General features: G+C 37.5%; 1 protein-coding gene across 9 annotated transcripts in view; it reads right to left on the bottom strand.

The window, feature by feature from the left end:
- znf618 (zinc finger protein 618) overlaps positions 1-20258 on the bottom strand; it is an 83846-nt gene that overhangs the window by 49266 nt on the left and 14322 nt on the right. For 5 of the 9 annotated variants that reach the window (XM_062031002.1, XM_062031009.1, XM_062031001.1 and 2 more), the window contains one exon: positions 15228-15296. The exons of 2 other annotated variants lie outside the window; for them this stretch is intronic. In XM_062031002.1, coding sequence (XP_061886986.1) covers positions 15228-15229 — 2 coding nt within the window. In that variant the 5' untranslated portion in view covers positions 15230-15296. Of the gene's footprint in view, positions 1-15144; positions 15297-20258 lie in introns of all 9 variants that reach the window. 2 more of the 9 variants (XM_062031004.1, XM_062031006.1) reach the window with 2 other exon arrangements.

The raw sequence follows: 20258 nt of genomic DNA, 5'->3' as shown, positions 1-20258 counted from the left end.
TTTTATATGACGTTATCATTATTATCACAATATTGTTGAATGTGCCCAAAAAGTACGTATACATATTGAAGAACACAAAAATAAAAGTGCAGTCAGTGGGTTCGATGTGCACGATTGAACAGTTTAGTTGCTCAGACAGCAATGTGTTTATACAAGTTTAGATCGGGGACGTTGGAAACGGGGAAAGACAATTTGTTTTGAACTCAAATTAGCTTCTATAAAAGCTAGCGATTAACTCGCTATCTGATAGCTAGCGATTAGCTGCATTAGCTCTAGCAGCTGTCGCGCTGCGCACTAGCTGGCTTAATTCTCCAGGAAATGAGCAGCGTCACCAGTCTGTGAGTTTTACTATGTTTGGTTATCAATCACAACTTTACGTTAATCTTAATCTGAAACAGTAATGCTGTTTGTCGTTTATTATTAATAGAGTTAATCTTTAGATTCTCAGTACTAACAAAGCAATGTGCACAATTAAATAGCTTAGTAGTTCAGACAGAAATGTGTATATATAAGTATGACGTTTGTAACGGGGAAAGATTTTGACGTGTATTGTATTCATGTTAGCATTTAAAAAAACTAGCGCTTAGCAGGCTGGCTTGCTTCTCCATGAAATGGGCAATGTCACCGGTCTGTGAGATTGTCAGAGAGGTTAATCATAATTTCACGAGGATTTGAATTTGAAACGGTAAAACTAACAGTTGGCGAGTTTTACCACTGTTTATCATTAATACCAGTAATGTTTACATCCTTACTCCAGTGTGTTTTGCTTTTTGTTTGGCTTTGTTTACTGTCACTACAGGGAGGTACCATAGCGAAAAGGAGAAAGAAGTGTGATGATGACCATAGAATACAATGTGGCAATAGCCTAGCAATGAAAGCTATGCATTGTTACCATAGCTGTTCAGAACAATATAGCTCAGTCAACACTAACAAAGAACAAGAACAACAACCTGAGCCGTTCTAGAATCCCTTTTTTAGGCAATTTGGGCAGCATATGCTTGTTTACATGCGGCTTTAAAGGGAAAATGGAAACCATGACATTTAAATGTCAAATGGAGAATATACAACTTGAAATGCCAAATAGTTAAGGTTGAATGCAAAGGGGGCTGGGAGAGATTCCTATTTAGGTAAATTTAACCATACCCACTGCAACATTTTCATTTATAATCTCTTTTTATTTTCTTTCTACTTCTAAATGCCAGATAAGCATACCATTTTTTTTTAAATTTCAGTTTCATCGCTGAGGTTTTCTTTCCATGACAACATGAGACAATTAAGAGTCTAAGGGTTACGTCGGTCTCTCACACATAAAAGCAAGGCGTCGGTGTAAAAAAACAGAATTTACATTGATATATTACACAATAAATTATCTCCGTCTGTATTTTTTTTTTTTTTACATATGTTGGCTGTAAAGAAATATGGAATATGGAAATATTAGATGTTTACAAGTATCAATTTCCCAAGACTGAAAGCAAAACATTATTTTGTATTTCATTGTATGCCTAGAGACTGAAACACACCTATTGATATTGCACACCCATTGTTTTGAAGGGAAAAAACGCAGACTCAGCAGGGTGTGTTTTAGCTGTATTTTTTGGGCCATTGGAAAAACCCTTTTATCACAGTGGTCACATGACTGGTGTCCGTCCAGCAGACACACTATTTGCATCCCCCTCTGACAACATCAGTACATAATATCAGCAACTGGCCCTTGAATAAAGAAAGCAAACCTACATTCCTACTTATCCATATAATTTAATACCTATTGTGTCCTGTCGTTCTTTGACCATCTGTTATGTATTTGAAAACAAGCAAGATACAACAAAGCAGAATTGAAAAAAGGTACAACCCCAACACAAATAGATGAAAGTGAAGGTAATGAGCCCACAAATGGTTTGGAATTAAATGGGCTTTGCATATCAAGGAGGCGAAAATAAGATAAGAGTGACAGTAATTGGTAAGCACAGATGAATAACATTAGGATTTATGTCCAATTGTGAGACATTTTTCAAAACAATTTTACGCCAAGTATGTTAGGAAACTTCACTGCCTTCACAACAGTAAACAGTCGATATGCATAGAGAGTGAATAAAAGTGTAATCGTAAATTATAATCCTGGTTCAGTACAAAGCTTCAGTTCATCGGTCCAGCTTCTCCTCGACATTATAGCTAGCTAAAGACTCAGAATACAGAAGTGTTTATTGCCATTGTTTGAGAACGGGTTCACAAACTAGGAATTTTACCTGGTGCAATCATGCAACATAAAACACAAAAGACGGCGCTGTACTGTACAGTATTTGTTGACAGAGTAGACGCAATGACAACATCCAAGGTACTTACAGTACACTTTTTATCCTTCATATAATACATCCATCCATCCATCCATCCATTTTCTACCGCTTGTCCCTTTCTGGGTCGCGGGGGCTGCTGGAGCCTATCTGTGCCTCTTAATTAAGAATACATTTTGCATCCCCCCGACCCCCACTCTCCGCAGCGACCATGAATAGCATCATTTGTCAAAGAAATTGTTAGAAGCATACGTCTGAATAACATTGGACCCTTAACATTAAAGAAAAAAAGGACCAATGAAATATAGATCACCTTACTACAAATAACTTTAACATTTAGTCTGTAACAGAAAATATTTAAAATGCATCATTTTATCAAAAACAAAAATCCCTATTTAAACATTTTTTGACTGACTTGACATGACTATAAATTTGCATTATCTGTTATTTGCGGTTTCCTACAAAATTAAAAGCATTAATGAACAGCCCCAAAGTTTGATGATTTCATTATTTTTGACAGGGGTTGTACAAACATGGCGTTGGTCGGACTTCTTTACTTATCAGAAGAAGACTTCCCGCGTGTCGTCCAAACCAAACTCTGCGATTAAAGGGAAAAAAAACACCTGGGTTTGACACATCAAACCTCAACAACCACCCAGTAGAGGTGGGAATATTTGGGCACCTCACGATTCAATTACGATTCAGGAGCTATGAATCGATTAAAAATCGATTATTGATGCATCTTTAATTTATGTATATGGATGCAGTTTTCCATTTTTTTTTGTTTCACTTAATACGTGTTATCACTTGCAACTCTAAAAAAAAAAAAATAATTTGTAATAAGAAACACTTCAATTAATTCCCACATTTATTAAATTAATGAAAATGTGTGCAAAACTGGACCAAGGAGGCCCGATAATAAAGGAGCTGGTCGAATTTTAGAACTGTCTGCATTGCATTATTTAAATTTAAATAAATCGATTATCGGATATTAACGTTAACTAATCGATTCTATACATGTACATGTCCATGTCCGAATTGCGATGCATCTATAAATAGATAATTTCCCCCACCTCTATTAGTTAGTATCCACGCCGTACAATTAAAGACTGTATCAGTGCCTTATTCCAGTGCGAGTGCAATGCAAACCGGTAAAAACCGGTAAAATTGCATTCACCTGTAACATCCTGGCACAAACACACAGTCAACGCTCTTTATTTAACTTTATTTGCGACTTCAACACTATTTGCGGCCCTCGTTGAACATTAGCATCGCAGCACTAGCCTAGCCAGTAGCCACAACAACACACTACTTCCACGAATTAAGTTGCATTCAGGAAAAAACAGAATTTTGAGCATCAAATATTAAAACTCAAGCAAGTCCTTTTTTGCACGTTCTCTATGTTCTGTATTGCTGCAATAATATGTTGTCGATTGTACTTCTTATTTTTTAATGTTTTACTTCGTCAACATTGAATTTGCATATCTTAAGTATTTAAATTACTAGTCTGTTCAACTTGAATGTAACGACTCCCAAAAAATAAAAAGCCCATGTTTTATTTTTTTAAATTATAAAACTGTATGTGTCGTCAATTTTTACATTACATATGTACCGTGAATTCCAGACGATAAGCTACTAAATTGTTTCTACAATTTGAACCCTACGGTTTATAAGATGATGCAGCTAATTTATGGAATGTTCTTTGCTGAGGCCAAAATATGTTTTTTTAAATCAGTAGTGACTTTCTAAATGCACTATTTGAATTGTACTTCATTTGTTTTGAGACATTTTACATCCTCTGTCAAGAGTCTACCACTTTTTTTAGACTCCAGAAATAATTGCCCTGTATTAGATCATAATGCAGCTACAGTACATGTACACAAAAATAAAGGACATCATCACTCTTCACGCTAAACAATTTTAATTCAGCACTAACAGAGGTTGAGGTTTTTACTTTGCCAAAAATGAGGACGGGTCACTTCAATCACTGCACTGGTTTGTATTATGCTGAGCCGAGACCGGAAAGTAATCTTTTCCTTAATCAAATGCACATTTTCCTGTCGTCTCGTAATAAACGTCTTCCAGTAAGGGGCTTGACCAATAATTTCAAAAAGTAATAACGCAAAGAAATACATAAATCCGCCCTCACCCCACCCACAGCGCCGCATCCCCACCCGAATATATACTGTGTACACACCAGAGACTGCTACAAACTGACGGTCTAGTAAAATTCCAGCAGTATACTGTATACTCCACAATCCCCCCCATAAAAACATTTTCCATCTATATGTTAATGCTGTGAATTAAATTTTAATAACAGCAGATCTGAATCATGCGGAAATAAATCCAGAAAGATCAGGGCCCTAAAATTAGAAATTCAAGACGGCATACGAGCTGCGGCTAAAACCCTCGTAGACTGGAAGATTAAATTTTTGATGGAAATCAAAATTACACTGCAAACACACACGGGTGCGGCAAACCATGCACTATTGTGATTTATGGATTCATTAAACCCCCGCGGGTTTCAGGACTTCCCCCCACCAAACCCTTTTTTTTCCACTCGCGGAAATTAGATTTGCTTTGCAGAATTTTTCACCCCCCAGGAAAAGCTACACAGGCTCTACCTGCACAAAATGGACACAAAAAAGACCATTTTGTATACATAACCACTGCATGTAAACAGGCCTAATTTTCACTACTGCAGCAAATGAATGTCCCTATGCATTATTCATCAAACCAATAAGGTTCAGTTTTACAAGGGAAGGGAGAGGAAGAAATAGGAGCAAAATCACACGATTTTATGCGGCGGCTCTAACCCCTGAAAAGCAAGGTTCCTGGGACTAATATAAATTAAGCAATTTTCGGACATTTTCAGCACAGCCAGTAAAGAAAAAAGAAAAAAAAAAAGAGTAGAACAGTGGATGCTTGCTACGCCCAAAATGGATTCTAAAAGCTGCATTTTAACCCCACACAACTCACCAAGAAGAATGGTGCACAATAAATGGCAAAAAATCCAAAAAGCAAATCGCTTCATTTTACAAAATAGAAAGAAAACCAAGAATACTAAGATGATAATAGCTAAAAAATATTCCTCACTATGTCTGGCACCAGTGAAGTGTTTTTCTAATTAAAATATGGCAGCACAACCTTTGAAGTCTAATGTCCCTAAGATTGTATAAATCGGAAGTCAACCAGTTGTTTCACGTTTTCTTTCACTTCATTGTGCTATTTCAGGTTTCCCCTACATGTAAAGGATCATGGCGCAACGCCAAGGCAAGATTACTGCCGCCACACCTTAAAAACAAAATGTTTCTTTCTTTTTTTCCCTCATTAAATTTTTTTTTTTAACATGAAAACATATTTAAGTGATGTATTATATGACTGAATACACCGTATATAGTATATTATTTACGTACTATTGGCCATAATTAGTTTGAAAAACAGCTCAAATTTCATAAACGTTCCTCATTGCTTTAATTTGAAATTAAAAAAAAGTGCATCTAAATCGGCTGTCAGAAGCGTGTCAGCTGGTCGCGCACCTAAACGAGTTGACACTTGACAGCCAGCAAAAGTGAGGGAAAAAGTTGAGGAGAAAGGTATTTTAAGCTAATTAATGCATTTCTTGTTCAAGCCAGTCTTTTGACATTAGTACCGACAACAGTGTCTAACTTTACGCCGTGTGCGTCTTTGAACATCTGTTTGGACACCAAGCCACACCCTCACCACCACATATATAGTGGCAATCAAGGGGAAACACTGTATTTATTTAAAAACAAGGGACCAAATGGGATTGAATGTTTTTTGTGATAAAGTATTAAGTGTTGATTAATTGCCTTTTATTTCTGATTACAAATGCCGATCCCCTCTGGCTGACACTATTTATTTTTAGTCCCCCAGCTGACAAGCGGTTAACAGCTAATTATGTGACTTCATAGCCGCTCACCTGAGCTAATAATAAATCACCTCCATTACCGCAAATTAACTGCATTTCTTAGTATTTTAAGTATAATTATCAAGTATCATTATTACTGGAGGACGAGGCTAGAAATGTTACACACAGAGAGCCAGCCAACTAACAGCCAACAATCTCCAATCTTCTTTAAAAAAATAGTTAGCTATGCTGAATTCTTCAGCAAACAAAAACACAAAATAACTACCGGTAAATGTAAAACAAAGTGCCCTGGTTTAAAAGGACATGTTTAAACGTCAGCAGCAACATGAAAATAATTGACCTTTAACAATGGTGTTTTTATAGGTAAACATTATTATAGGACATACACACAAAGATGTGAGCCAAAAACACCAACCTGCCAACTGCTTTATGATGCTGTGTGACAGGCCGTCTTCTGAAAATTACTTTTCAAAAGTAATTAATTATAGTTTCTTGTTACTTTACCAAAAAAGTACTTAATGTTGTCTTTGTTGACCTTGTTTCTTCCGTGTTGGAAGTCTACTTGGAGCTCACACGCAGCCCTGTTACTGCTCAGTGGCCTTGTGGTTAGAGTGTCCACCCTAAGACTGGAAGGTTGTGAGTTCAATCCCCGGCCGAGTCATACCAAAGACTAAAAAATGGGACCTATTGCCTTCCTGCTTGGCACTCATCATCAAGGGTTGGAACTGGTCACTGCTGCTGCTCACTGCTCCCCTCACCTCCCAGGGGGTGATCATAGGGATGGGTCAAATGCAGAGGATAATTTTACCACACCTAGTGTGTGTGTGTGACTATTGCTGGGACTTTAACCATAACTTTTAAAACCCCGCTCCCCTCTGTGCGTGGAAGAGAAGGAGGGGGGGGGACACACAGCTGTCAGCACGCACAGAGTGATCAGTGACACTTCCAAGTCAATCACTTTTCCATTTGGTTATAATTTCCAATATGGCTTGCAAAGATGTTATACAGATGGGCGAAAAGGTTACTCTCGTTTGATCAAATTTGAATGTATTTTTTTAGTTGCAAAACGCTAATTAAAGGGTCAAATCTGTATTCGCACTAGTGCTACTCGTTTTTTTTTGATAAATCGCACCACCTATTTTTGGTCGCAAATGCGACTAAAATGCTCGCAGTGTACAGCCCTGGTTTAGCTTCGCTAGTTTAATTTTTTCCGGGTGATGGTAGCTTATCCAGTAGCTTCGGTGTGCAGCAGATGCTTTCTCTCGGCACGTTGGCACCTTGACCGAGTTATTTTAGCTTGGAACACTTGAGACGACCATGGCGTGCTTCATTACCTCCGCCACGGAGGTTATGTTTTCGATAACATTTTGAAACCGCAATACCGCGGTATCTACAATACTATTACATACTATTAAATATGTGCCATATTTACAAATCATATATTTCATATCGATAACACCATGTTGAGAAATCATTGTTTTATAAATTCAGAACAGAAAGTTAACATATGTTAGTAATTGCGATGAAATGGAAAAAGGGTGGATTAGATCAGCTTTGCTTCTTCCTACTTTTTTCCCCCAACATGTTGAAGAGCAATGGAAATATGTAAAATATGTGATGTATCATATTGAAACGGTATTCTTGTTCTGAATAAACATCAACCAACCAACCAATATTTCAGGGTTCCTCACGAGAAAATCTTACGATGTATAAAATGGAGATGTCTATTTTTTGTGATGTAGAAAAATCCCATATTTTCACAAATTTTCCCAGGAGATTTACCATATTTTCAAATGCAAATGTTGATGCTCCTCTTAAACACATAGTAAAGGTGTTTGTGAAATCCCCTGATGTTGTAATATGTCAAGTATGCGGCAAAAGTGTTGCTACAAAAAGTAGCAGCTCTACTAATTTGTAGCATCATTTGAAAAGTCACCCGCTAGAGCAGGGGTGTCAAAGTCAAATGGACGGAGGGCCAAATAAAAAATTTAGCTACAAGCCGAGGGCCGGACTGTTCGAATGTTCATTGAAAAATTTTTAAATGACGCATATAGTCTAGTGAACCTAATTGAACCTACTGAAAACCTAACAAATATATTCCAATATGATCAGATAAATAAAGCAATATTTTCTTATGGCTCTGTCAGTAATCTTTAATTTTCAACAGACACAAAAGACAAATTTCCTTTATATAAAAATCCCCATAACATGAACATTAAATGAAAGAAACCGGTATTCAAGGCACCATCAGTAGCCTATATTTTCTATTTTAGCAAAAGTGGGCTAAATTTACTTCAAAGAAAAAAACAATAATAGCAATTTTCTATCATCCACTCAACTGAAATATTTTTAAAATATAATTAAATTAAAATACAATAAAATAAAGTGCAAAAATCTATAAATCAAAAACAACACTTTGTTTAAGGAGAAGTAACATGCAGTGAAAACAAATATTAAACTTTAACTTTTAAACTTGAATTGAGTAAAAACTCTAAATATGTGATTGCACAGTAATGTTCACATTAAACCCCCCTCCTCCCTCCGTGGGAGGGAGGCGAGTTGGGTGCCCGAAACCCCCCGCTGGTTTCGGCCCGCCCCTTGGCGCGCGTGGCACGGCGGGCTCCGCGACCCGACGGCTGGCCCTCGTGGCTTGACGGCGGGCGCGTCCCGACGGGCCGCGCGTAGGGGTCAAACGCAGAAGTCTCAGGGCCTCGTGGTGAGGGGGTGGCCTGCGGGTTTCGGCCCGCTTGACCCCCCCGCTCCGCTTGGCGCGCGCGGCACATGACGGGTTCCGCCACCGACGCTCGGGCTGCAGCCCGACGGTGGTGCAGGCCCGGCGGTGACGCGCGGTTTGGGGAAACAAAGCAGAAGTCTCAGGGCCTCGGGGCCGGGTTTCGGCCCGCCCCCTTGGCGCGCCTGGCACGGCGGGCTCCGCGACTGACGGCCGGGCTGCAGCCCTTCGGCCGGCAGGCGCGTCCCGGCGGGCCGCTCGCCCCCTTTCGGAACCTTGGACCGGCATCCGCTTGGTGCGTGTAAAAGATCTGCGGTCTAAAAAAAAAAATAAATAAATAAAAAAATAAAAAAATAAAAAAGATCTGCGGTCTGCGGGCCGGTTCTAATAATAAATCAAGATCATCCCAAGGGCCGTAAAAAACCTTCTCGCGGGCCGGATATGGCCCGCGGGCCTTGACTCTGACATATGTGCGCTAGAGAATGAAGAGTGCTTGAAACTCTGCATGTCAACATCTCCGTTCGGTGCCACACCCACAAAATGCCGAAGCAACCATTTCCAGATCAACACCGTATGAAAAAAATAGTCAACAACAGAAGGAGATAACGTCCGCAGTAAACTACCACATAGCGAAGGACATACACTATTTGATTTCCTATTATGCAGCTCATTTTTATTTGACAGTTTTTGAAATATCTTGTGTGACATCATGCACAAAATTGCACTTTATTTGTTTTAAACTACTGTCGTGGCGTTCTGTACAAAAAGTGCACTTTAATTTAGTGTGGTTTTGATATGTCATCTTAGTGACATCATGCACAAAAGTGCACTAATAGTTTGTTTTAAAATGTCTCTGACAATCTTGCACTCTCTGTTTTGAAATTACCGGAATGTTTGTGCCACTGCATAATAACTGTTTAATAAATACCGTTTTGGTAAATTGACTTAGTTGTGCTTTCCCTCTCTGCATGAAAGTTTTAAATGAGCATATATCAATGCAGTATGAACAAGAATGTTGTGATGTAGACACATAGAATCATCATACTGCTGTGATTATATGCAGCAAGTGTTAATTCAAGGCTAAGGCAAAATATCGAGATATATATCGTGTATCGTGACATGGCCTAAAAATATTGAGATATTAATAAAAGCGCCATATCGCCCAGCCCTACTTACTATATTATTTTCACTCTCGCTGGGATGCCAACCGATGGGAAGCTCACATATTTCCGTTTAGACGAAGATTCAATCACAATCCTCACGAAGGGTAAAAAAAAATGTTGCTGCAAATAGCGTCTTTGTGTGTCTTTTTTGCCATCTCGGGGGATATTAGAGTCGACCAGCTTCTCGGTCTACGACCACATTTGTCTACTACCAGGTGAGAGATGCATTAATTATAATCTACAATTTACTTTTAGCAAGTATGAAACAAAGCAGAAGCAGCTGCCGGCTTAGCAGCGTAAGATAGCATTAGCTCACTGCTATCAATGTGCCGTTAAAATAGGCCGTCTGCGTTGGCGCTTATAATAATATCACTCATACTTGGTTAATTTTTAGGTCATGACATGTAAATGGAGTATTGTTAGAGCTTTCTGGATGTTTTTAGAGGGTATATAGGGCACAATAGAGCACCCTCGAGTTGTTGACTCAATTGTTAGCTATTTATTTATGATTTTGAATGCATAAAAATAGCTTAACATATGTGATCTTGTCTTACATAAGGATTGTGAATGATAAAAAGCACATCTCTTTCCAATGTTTGCGTATTTCCAGTATTACTGATCTGATAATATGGTCAGGGTGCAGAAGCGTTACTACAGTGACGTAGAATGTAAGGAAATTGCAGAATATTCAAAATGGCTCACTGAATTTGTGGTATTTTGTGATGTTTAGATGATATTTTCACATACTTTGCTGGAGCCTATTCCAGCTGCATTCGGGCGGAAGGCGGGATACACCTTGGACAAGTCTCCACCTTATCGCATGGCCAACACGAATATGCATATAAAGTCAACTTGTTTTTCCATTCTACTGGTACTTTAAAGCTTTGTCCAGCTGTTAACTGGCACATACTATTCTTATTTAAATAACTTAAACTGTAAAATGAATATCGGCTCCAAATATCTGTTACCAGCCTCCTTGACTACTAACATATACAGTTAATACATGTGACCAGTATCAGCCGATGAATCATGCATCAGAAATGGCAGCATAAAACCCTGATTGGAACGTCCCTGTGGACCACTGTCAGGAAATTCTAAAGTTAAAACCATATTTCGCGAAAAGCATGCCTCTAAAGTTGCACAAAACTTGAACAGCCATGATGCAAGATAGTGTATTGCCCGAGACGTAAGACCGGAGCATCAATTGGGTGAACTCTGATGTTTTGCTTTTTGTAAGGATTTTTTTGCGGTTTTTATTTTAATGGACTGCCTTCATCCATTTAAAAAAAATTAATACCCTGGGGGTGTACAAATCATATTTTAACCACACAAACCGCAGAGCTTGAACTGCTGTTTTGTTCAGAGATGGGATGTAACCAGGGTTTCCCCTTAATGTCATTGAATGTGGCGCGCCCCCATGGCATTTTCATTACTGCCACACCATGAAAATATAGGTGTTTTTTTTTTAATTGAAAACAAATTAAAATAATATAATATATTGCAGCCCCAGAAGAAATTATGCAAAGTCTATTGCCAATCTTATGATAACAAACGGCACAATTCCGACAGGTGTTACCTCTAGTGAAAACACTTTCAGGCACGGACGGTGTGTTTGCAAACATGGGAAAAACTGCCATCAAATCCAAAACACCATAAAACATTAACACCAACTGGTCGTTACAGCATAAATTGATATATATAGCCTATTATTTGCGCACTACTGACAAGTGCTGTACCGAAAACTCGACCACTGAAAAAAGACTTTGATTACTGAAAACCGTGCTGCCGAAACCGGATGTAAACAAAACGCACGCCATTGTCTGAGGCGTTGTCAGCATGTCTGCAATGTGGACATAATTTTAATATATCCCAGATATACAAGCATCTACAAAGTGTGCAAATATTAAGAGGACAGTGGCGACTTTTAAAGAGCGAAAGTCAAACCTGAGCAAGTGTGACGTCATGCTCGCCGCAGCTAGCCTCTTTCGTCAGGGGCGTCGAGGGACAGAAGTAGAGTCTCTAAACACGAGTACATTCTATAATAACACCAGAAGAAGATGCTCTGTTTATTTCTAGTTGTTTTTGATGAAAAAAGTTATTAAAAAGTCTCTCGACACTTGAAAAAATCTCACCAAGTACATTGTACAATATGCAGCAACAATTGAAAATATGGCAAAATGATAAAAAAATATATATATTTGAAACAGATTTGTTTTTAAATGTATGTAGGGCATGGCCGATAATACGATAAGAATGTATATCGCGACAGACACTTAATCGATATCAATATAAAATGTGTTCGATAAAACATTCGATATATATTTATATTTTTTGGTCGGAAGAAACCAGAAATTATGAAGCAAGATTTGTTTCATGAAGTCACTCACGCTTTGGGAATACAGGAAACAGAAAGTGTCACTGAGCAATGGGAGGGACATGCTAACTGCCAATCAGTTAACAGTATTTACTGAGCAAAGGGAGAGACACGCTACCAGCCAATCACGTAACAGTATCAACTACACTGACCGTTTTTTTGTGTTTATATAAAGAAGATCCAAGCACATACAACAGATTGCATGGCCTGTAGCATGTAGTGCTGCATAACCTGCCTCCTTGTAAGACCTGTGTCACGTGACTGCAAACTTGACACATCATTGGCTGGTTCTAAGACAGGATGGATTGCTTCAGTCTTAATTTACCAGAAGCGGGTATTGAGTCTTGAAGCAACGAATATTTCTGCACTGAATTTTTTTGCACTGAATTTTTTACGCAGAATTTTTTCACACTGAATTTTTTTAACACTGTATTTTAACAAACTGAATATTAATGAAATTGTCAGCTAAATTTGATGTAAAAAAATCAGTTGCATAAATTCAGTGTCAAAAAAATACATTTCATAATAAATCAACACAAATTAACCTCCCTTAGCAACACCAAAGGATAAACAGCTTTATGATTTTTCTTTGGCGTTTCTGCCACACTTATTCTAAACCAGGGGTGACCACACTTTTTCAGCAGGCAAGCTACTTACTAAATGACCAAGTCAAGTTGATCTACCTCATATATATATACATACACATATATATATATATATATATACTGTATATCCATATACACATTTGCACATACATACATATATATACACACATACATATATACATGTATATATATATATATATATATACACACACACATGTACACATATATGTGTTGAAATAAAATGGGTTTCTCACGTTCCTGCCAGTCATTGTTTCTTCATACTGAACTCACACCAGCTAGCATCCCCTCTTAAGACCCTTGCTTGTTGTGTATGTCAATCAAGTGACAAATGTGATAAGTAATTTTTAGGTCTGTTTTTTAATGCCTGGCGATCAAGCGACATACCCTCCGCAATCGACACAATGGGCAAACATTTCCAGGGAAAAATATTCCTCTGATGTCGCATGAAAATTTAGAGCTTGAACTGTCATGACCTTCGGAGCATCAAATGGTTAACAGTTGTTGCTTTTTGCGATGCTCTAAAAGATTAATTTCTAAAGTCAAATGCCCGGTAGGAAATCCAAATCTGAATACGACCAAAATGTTATAGAAATTGATGGTGTCTTTAGTCCAAACTGCCAAAATGTATAATTAGCATAGGCATTTTAGTGAAAGTTACTGTACCAGTGAAAGGTTTGAACAGACGTTTGCATTATATTGCATGATCAAGTGTCTCCATGATTTTGACTGGTACTGTATTTTGCTTAAGTCACACAAAACGTCCACATTCTACAGGGTACCTTTTACATTTGAATCAGTATGGTACCAATTCTCAAGACCTGGAAATTGATACCGGTACTGATAATTTTGTGTACGTTCAAATGTGTTAATAAATGTTAATTGTTTTTTAAAGAAATCGCAATTCATTTTATTTAACATTTAACACAGACTAACTGTGCTGTCAAGTAATCTTGTTTTCTTACACTTCTGTGTCCCATTTGCAAGTGCTGTATTCTACTGCATTATTCAGAGGAAACTCAAAACATTTGAATATCGTGCAAATGTCTAATTAATATGTGATATAAACTCATTACAAGCAAAGTGAGATATGTCAAGCTTTTGTTATAATTTTGATGATAAATATATTAAATCAAACCCAAAATGTTGAATGAGATTTTCAATTTGAGGTTTTCGAAACCTGTAAGCCATAATCGTCAAAATGATATAAGAGGCTTGAAATATCTTGAGTTGCATCTTATGTATAAGTTCGAAGAAACAAACTTTTGCACGATCCTCAAATTTTTAGAGTTACATCTGTATAGTAGTTTCAATTCCAAGGCGTTAGTTGGCAGCAGTGTATAGACTACAGTGTGTTGCCTGAGCCAGGAGGTAGTCTTTGCCATTGAGTTGAATATGCTAGTCTTTTCTTTTGTGGAGCATTAAGAAGTGCACCGGTAAATATTTTACTTATCACACACCAGCTTTTTGATTAGAACGTACATCTTTGTTGTAGTTGGTATTACAAAATTTAGAAGTGTTAAAATCGCCATGGAAAATCACAAATGCAAACTGGAAGCATGTCTACGGCAAATCCATTTTAAAGCAGCATTGAGCTTGTGCATTTTGAAAAGTGGAGCTTTACTTTACTTTTGTACACCTTATTCTTTCTTTGTTGGGATGAAAAACCGTAACATTATCTAAGTGATTGCTTGTTTCCGAGCCAAGTGCTTAAGGCGGTGATTTAGCTGCAACCGGACGTAAAGTATAGAAATATGGCATAATTTGATTTTATGACGGACTTCGGTTGGTATCTACAAAAAAGTACAGAATTAAGTACTCGTTCCTATTCAACACACCGCTTTGCAAGATAAAATAAGAGCTAAATTCAGCGGGTATCAAAGAATCTTGAATGTTTTGCTAATTCTTTGGCTTTTCAAGACACACATTTTACTTGAAAATAAATAATTTCGGCAAATATATTATGAATAATTTCTCATACAATTCAAATTACAACATTTGCTGTGTGTAGATTTGATCCGGACTGCACAAAAAAACACATGGAAGCAATTGAAACAACATGCAAAATCCTACTTAACATGTTCAGAGGCCTCTACCTCTGTCAGATCTCATCAGATCGCCTTGTAATTTGTTGTGCTCTAGTCGGACGTTCTTACATTTTCTTCTTTCAGATCCGGAAGAAAATCCTTTTGATGAAACGCTATCTCCTTTTCAGCTGTCAAGATCTGGAGAAGATAGTAGCCCCTCAATCAATCATTGATTTTTGCAGATGACAAATGTTTAAGAAGCCTTGGGGGAGGTCTCCCATGCAACAATTACCTTAGAGGAGATGAAATTTCAACTCAACAAACAAAAGGTAGAATTGTCCAGCAAGATTTATTATCATAATTTTTCAGCAGCTCACTGAATTTATTATGAGGACTTGAAGGTCAGCATTCAAATTACACCCTCACAGCAAAATGGCAACCGCTTTGCCTCGGACCCAAATAAAAGCAATCCGAGGAAAATAGGAAAAGTGTTTGCCGTCCGCAGGATTAATAAAATAAACGCTGCATGGGATTGTTTTTTCCTGCACTGCATTTTTTTGCTGGCATGTTCTTTTTTTCTTCAGTTCTCTCCAGTTTGCTGTTTTGTGCAAACAACATTTTTGATCAAAAATCTGGGAAGAAGTAATGAATCCAGTACAAAACAAAAAACAAGGAGACCAGAAATCTGAAAATACCAAATGCCATGATTGCACTGTCCAAAGGCAGGGTTAGTAGACTATTTTTTTTTTAAACATTCTTCAGTTTACAAGATTCACAAAAATTCACTCGTAAGCAAAAGCATTCGAGGCCGAAGGGAAAAGGCTGACTTAGAGCCTGCTGATGGATGCAGTTTTTAAGGTCATTTTGAATTCATTACTGTGAGAAGTACTTTTATCATTTTTTGTAAGAATAATTCAAATACAAATTCGGACATTGTTCAAATCCAAAGTGTATTCAAAATAAACTATGGGAATTTAACCTCCTGAAACCTAGCAATGTACTTGTGTCCTTTCTGTGTGTGTTTCACATTCTTATTTTGAATGCAAAACATTCAACAAGAAAAATGACGACTGTTGTCTGAAGAGGACATGCTGAGCTTTCCAAAGATATGTGAGAACTTGGTTTACAAAGGCAAAAAACACTTAGAACCGGCTTTCTTTTGACATTATAGTCATGACCTACGACTGGGATGCACAATATGTTGTACCGATGCAGAGAACTCCTGCTTCTCAAGCCCAAAAACCTATTTATATCTAATATTTTTCTAATTCAGAATTAACCGCAGTTTGTGCAACAATTGACTTTTAGTCCTTAATATTTTTTTGATTTTTTATTATTGTATAGTTCAACAATTTTACCACTTGCAAAGACAGAATTCATGTTTGCCTTTGTCATCATGAGGACTCATTACAGGGGGACTAATTAACGAAAATACAGAAGATTTTTGCAATTTGTTATTCGGATGGTCTTAAAATTTTTAGTTTCAGCACACTTTTTAAAAATATTGCTTCCTCCTTTTTACATTTCAATGATTCATGCATTTGCGATCCACTGGCGCATACTCCAAATATTTGTCATTTTTTCGAGTTTAAGTTCTTGTTCAGGAGTGTATTTATTAATATTTGGACTTATCATAAACGCCTTACTAAAAAAAAATTTTTTTCTGAAATAATACAAGTCAACATGCATGTTTTGGGCATCAGTGCACTTTAGCAGTGTTTACATCCACCCGTGAAGTCATATTTTAATAAAAATATATACATTTAATGGTAGGAGTAACGTTGATATTTACTAGATTTCTGATTTTTCGTGGCTACCCATGGGGGCGCTGTTAAGACACAGACTTAAAGGCCTACTGAAATGAATTTTTTTTATTTAAACGGGGATAGCAGATCCATTCTATGTGTCATACTTGATCATTTCGCGATATTGCCATATTTTTGCTGAAAGGATTTAGTAGAGAACAACGACGATAAAGATCGCAACTTTTGGTATCTGATAAAAAAAGCCTTGCCCCTACCGGAAGTAGCGTGACGTAGTCAATTGAACAGCCTCCTCACATTTTCCTATTGTTTACAATGCAGCTAGAGCGATTCGGACCGAGAAAGCAACGATTACCCCATTAAATTGAGCGAGGATGAAAGATTTGTGGATGAGGAACGTTAGAGTGAATGACTAGAATGCAGTGCAAGACATATCTTTTTTCGCTCTGACCGTAACTTAGGTACAAGCTGGCTCATTGGATTCCACACTCTCTCCTTTTTCTATTGTGGATCACGGATTTGTATTTTAAACCACCTCGGATCCTCTTGAAAATGAGAGTCGAGAACTCGAAATGGACATTCACAGTGACTTTTATCTCCACGACAATACATCGACGAAACACTTTAGCTACGGAGCTAACGTGATAGCATCGTGCTTAACTGCATATAGAAACAAAATAAATAAATCCCTGACTGGAAGGATAGACAGAAGATCAACAATACTATTAAACCAGGGACATGTAAATACACGGTTAATGCTTTTCAGCCTGTCGAAGGTTAACAATGTTGTTGCTAACGACGCCATTGAAGCTAACTTAGCAACCGTACCTCACAGAGCTTAGCTAAAAACATTAGCTATCCACCTACGCCAGCCAGCCCTCATCTGCTCATCAACACCCATTCTCACCTGCGTTCCAGCGATCGACGGTGCGACGAAAGACTTCACCCGATCACAGATGCGGTCGGCGAGACGGAGGAAGTTAAGGTGAGTTCGGCGGCTAACGCGTCTGCTATCAATCTCTGTCTTCCTGGTTGTGTTGCTGTAGTCTGCCGCTAATACACCGATCCCACCTACAACTTTCTTCTTTGCAGTCTCGATTGTGCATTAAACAAATTGCAAAAGATTCACCAACACAGATGTCCAGAATACTGTGGAATTATGAGATGAAAACAAAGCTATTTTGTATTGGATTCAATGGGGTACCGATACTTCTGTTTCACTGGCTACGTCACGCGCATACGTCATCATCCAAAGGCGTTTTCAACCGGAAGTTTAGCGGGAAATTTAAAATTGCACTTTAAAGTTAACCCGGCCGTATTGGCATGTGTTGCAATGTTAAGATTTCAACATTGATGTATAAACTATCAGACTGTGTGGTCGGTAGAAGTGGGTTTCAGTAGGCCTTTAAAAACCATATAGTTTTCCTAAAAGTAACACTGAACATGTATTTTAAAGATATAGGGGCACTTAGGCGGTGTTTGTATTCACCTCTGAAGCTTGTTAGATGGTCAAAAACATGGAGAAACCACCTTATAGCCTGACTATCGCCGTAGGAGGAGGGGCAACTCTGCCCAAAAAACATGGCTGCAAGAGGTTTTTGTGTTTAGATTGTGTATCAACACTTAGAACTGGCTTTCATTTGACATTACAGTCATGACCTACAATATATTGTACCGATGCAGAGAACTCCTGCTTCTCAAGCCTGAAAACCTATTTATATCTATTATTTTTCTAATTCTGACTTAACCGTAGTTTGTGCACCAATTGACTTTTAGTCCTTAATATATATTTTTATTTATTTATTTATTTATTTATTGTATAGTTAAACAATTGTATCACTTGCAAAGACAGAAAGCTTGTTTACCTTTGTCATCAGGAGGACTCATTACAGTGGGACTAATCATACAGAAGATTTTTGCAATTTTAAGGATATGGTCTTAAACTTTTAAGAGTCAACACACTTTTAAAAAATATATTGTTTCCTCCTTTTTGCATTTCAATGATTTATGCGATCCACTGGCGTCATTTTATTCCAGTTGTTGTTCAGGAGTGTATTTAGTAATATTTGGACTCATCATAAACACATGACTTACTAAAAATAAAAATAAATTCTGAAATAAAACAAGTCAACATGCATGTTTTGGGCATCAGTGCACTTTAGCAGTGTTTACATCCACCCGTGAAGTCTTTTTTTTTTTTTAAATATATACATTTAATGGTAGGAGTAACGTTGATATTTACTAGAATTCTGATTTCTCGTGGCTGCCCATAGGAGGCGCTGTTGAGATGCAGACTTAAAAACCATATAGCTTTCCTAAAAGTAACACTGAACATGTATTTTAAAGATATAGGGGCACTTAGGCCGTGTTTGTATTCACCTCTGAAGCTTGTTAGACGGTCAAAAACACGAAAAACGACCTTATTGTAGCCTGAATATTGAAGTAGGAGTGGGGCAACTGCCCAAATTTGAAAGAAAATGTTTGTGTTTAGATTATTGTGTATCAACACTTAGAACTGGCTTTCATTTGACATTACAGTCATGACTTACAATATGTTGTACCGATGCAGAGAACTCCTGCTTCTCAAGCCCGAAAACCTATTTATATCTATTATTTTTCTAATTCTGACTTAACCGTAGTTTGTGCACCAAATGACTTATAGGAGTGTATTTAGTAATATTTGGACTTATCATAAACGCCTGACTTACTAATTATTGTATTATTTTTTTCTGAAATAATACAAGTCAACATGCATGTTTTGGGCATCAGTACACTTTGGCAGTGTTTACATCCACCCGTGAAGTATTTTAGTTTTTAAATAATACATTTAATGGTAGGAGTAACGTTGATATTTACTAGAATTCTGATTTCTCGTGGCTGCCCATAGGAGGCGCTGTTGAGATGCAGACTTAAAAACCATATAGCTTTCCTAAAAGTAACACTGAACATGTATTTTAAAGATATTGGGGCACTTAGGCGGTGTTTGTATTCACCTCTGTAGCTTGTTAGACGGTCAAAAACACGAAAAACGACCTTATTGTAGCCTGACTATTGAAGTAGGAGTGGGGCAACTCTGCACAAATTTGAAAGAAAATGTTTGTGTTTAGATTATTGTGTATCAACACTTAGAACTGGCTTTCATTTGACATTACAGTCATGACTTACAATATGTTGTACCGATGCAGAGAACTCCTGCTTCTCAAGCCCGAAAACCTATTTATATCTATTATTTTTCTAATTCTGACTTAACCGTAGTTTGTGCACCAAATGACTTATAGGAGTGTATTTAGTAATATTTGGACTTATCATAAACGCCTGACTTACTAATTATTGTATTATTTTTTTCTGAAATAATACAAGTCAACATGCATGTTTTGGGCATCAGTACACTTTGGCA

The sequence above is a fragment of the Entelurus aequoreus genome, linkage group LG21, assembly GCF_033978785.1.
Source record: "Entelurus aequoreus isolate RoL-2023_Sb linkage group LG21, RoL_Eaeq_v1.1, whole genome shotgun sequence".
In the NCBI taxonomy this organism is placed as follows: domain Eukaryota; kingdom Metazoa; phylum Chordata; class Actinopteri; order Syngnathiformes; family Syngnathidae; genus Entelurus; species Entelurus aequoreus.
This window is presented reverse-complemented; position numbering and strand designations above follow the sequence as displayed.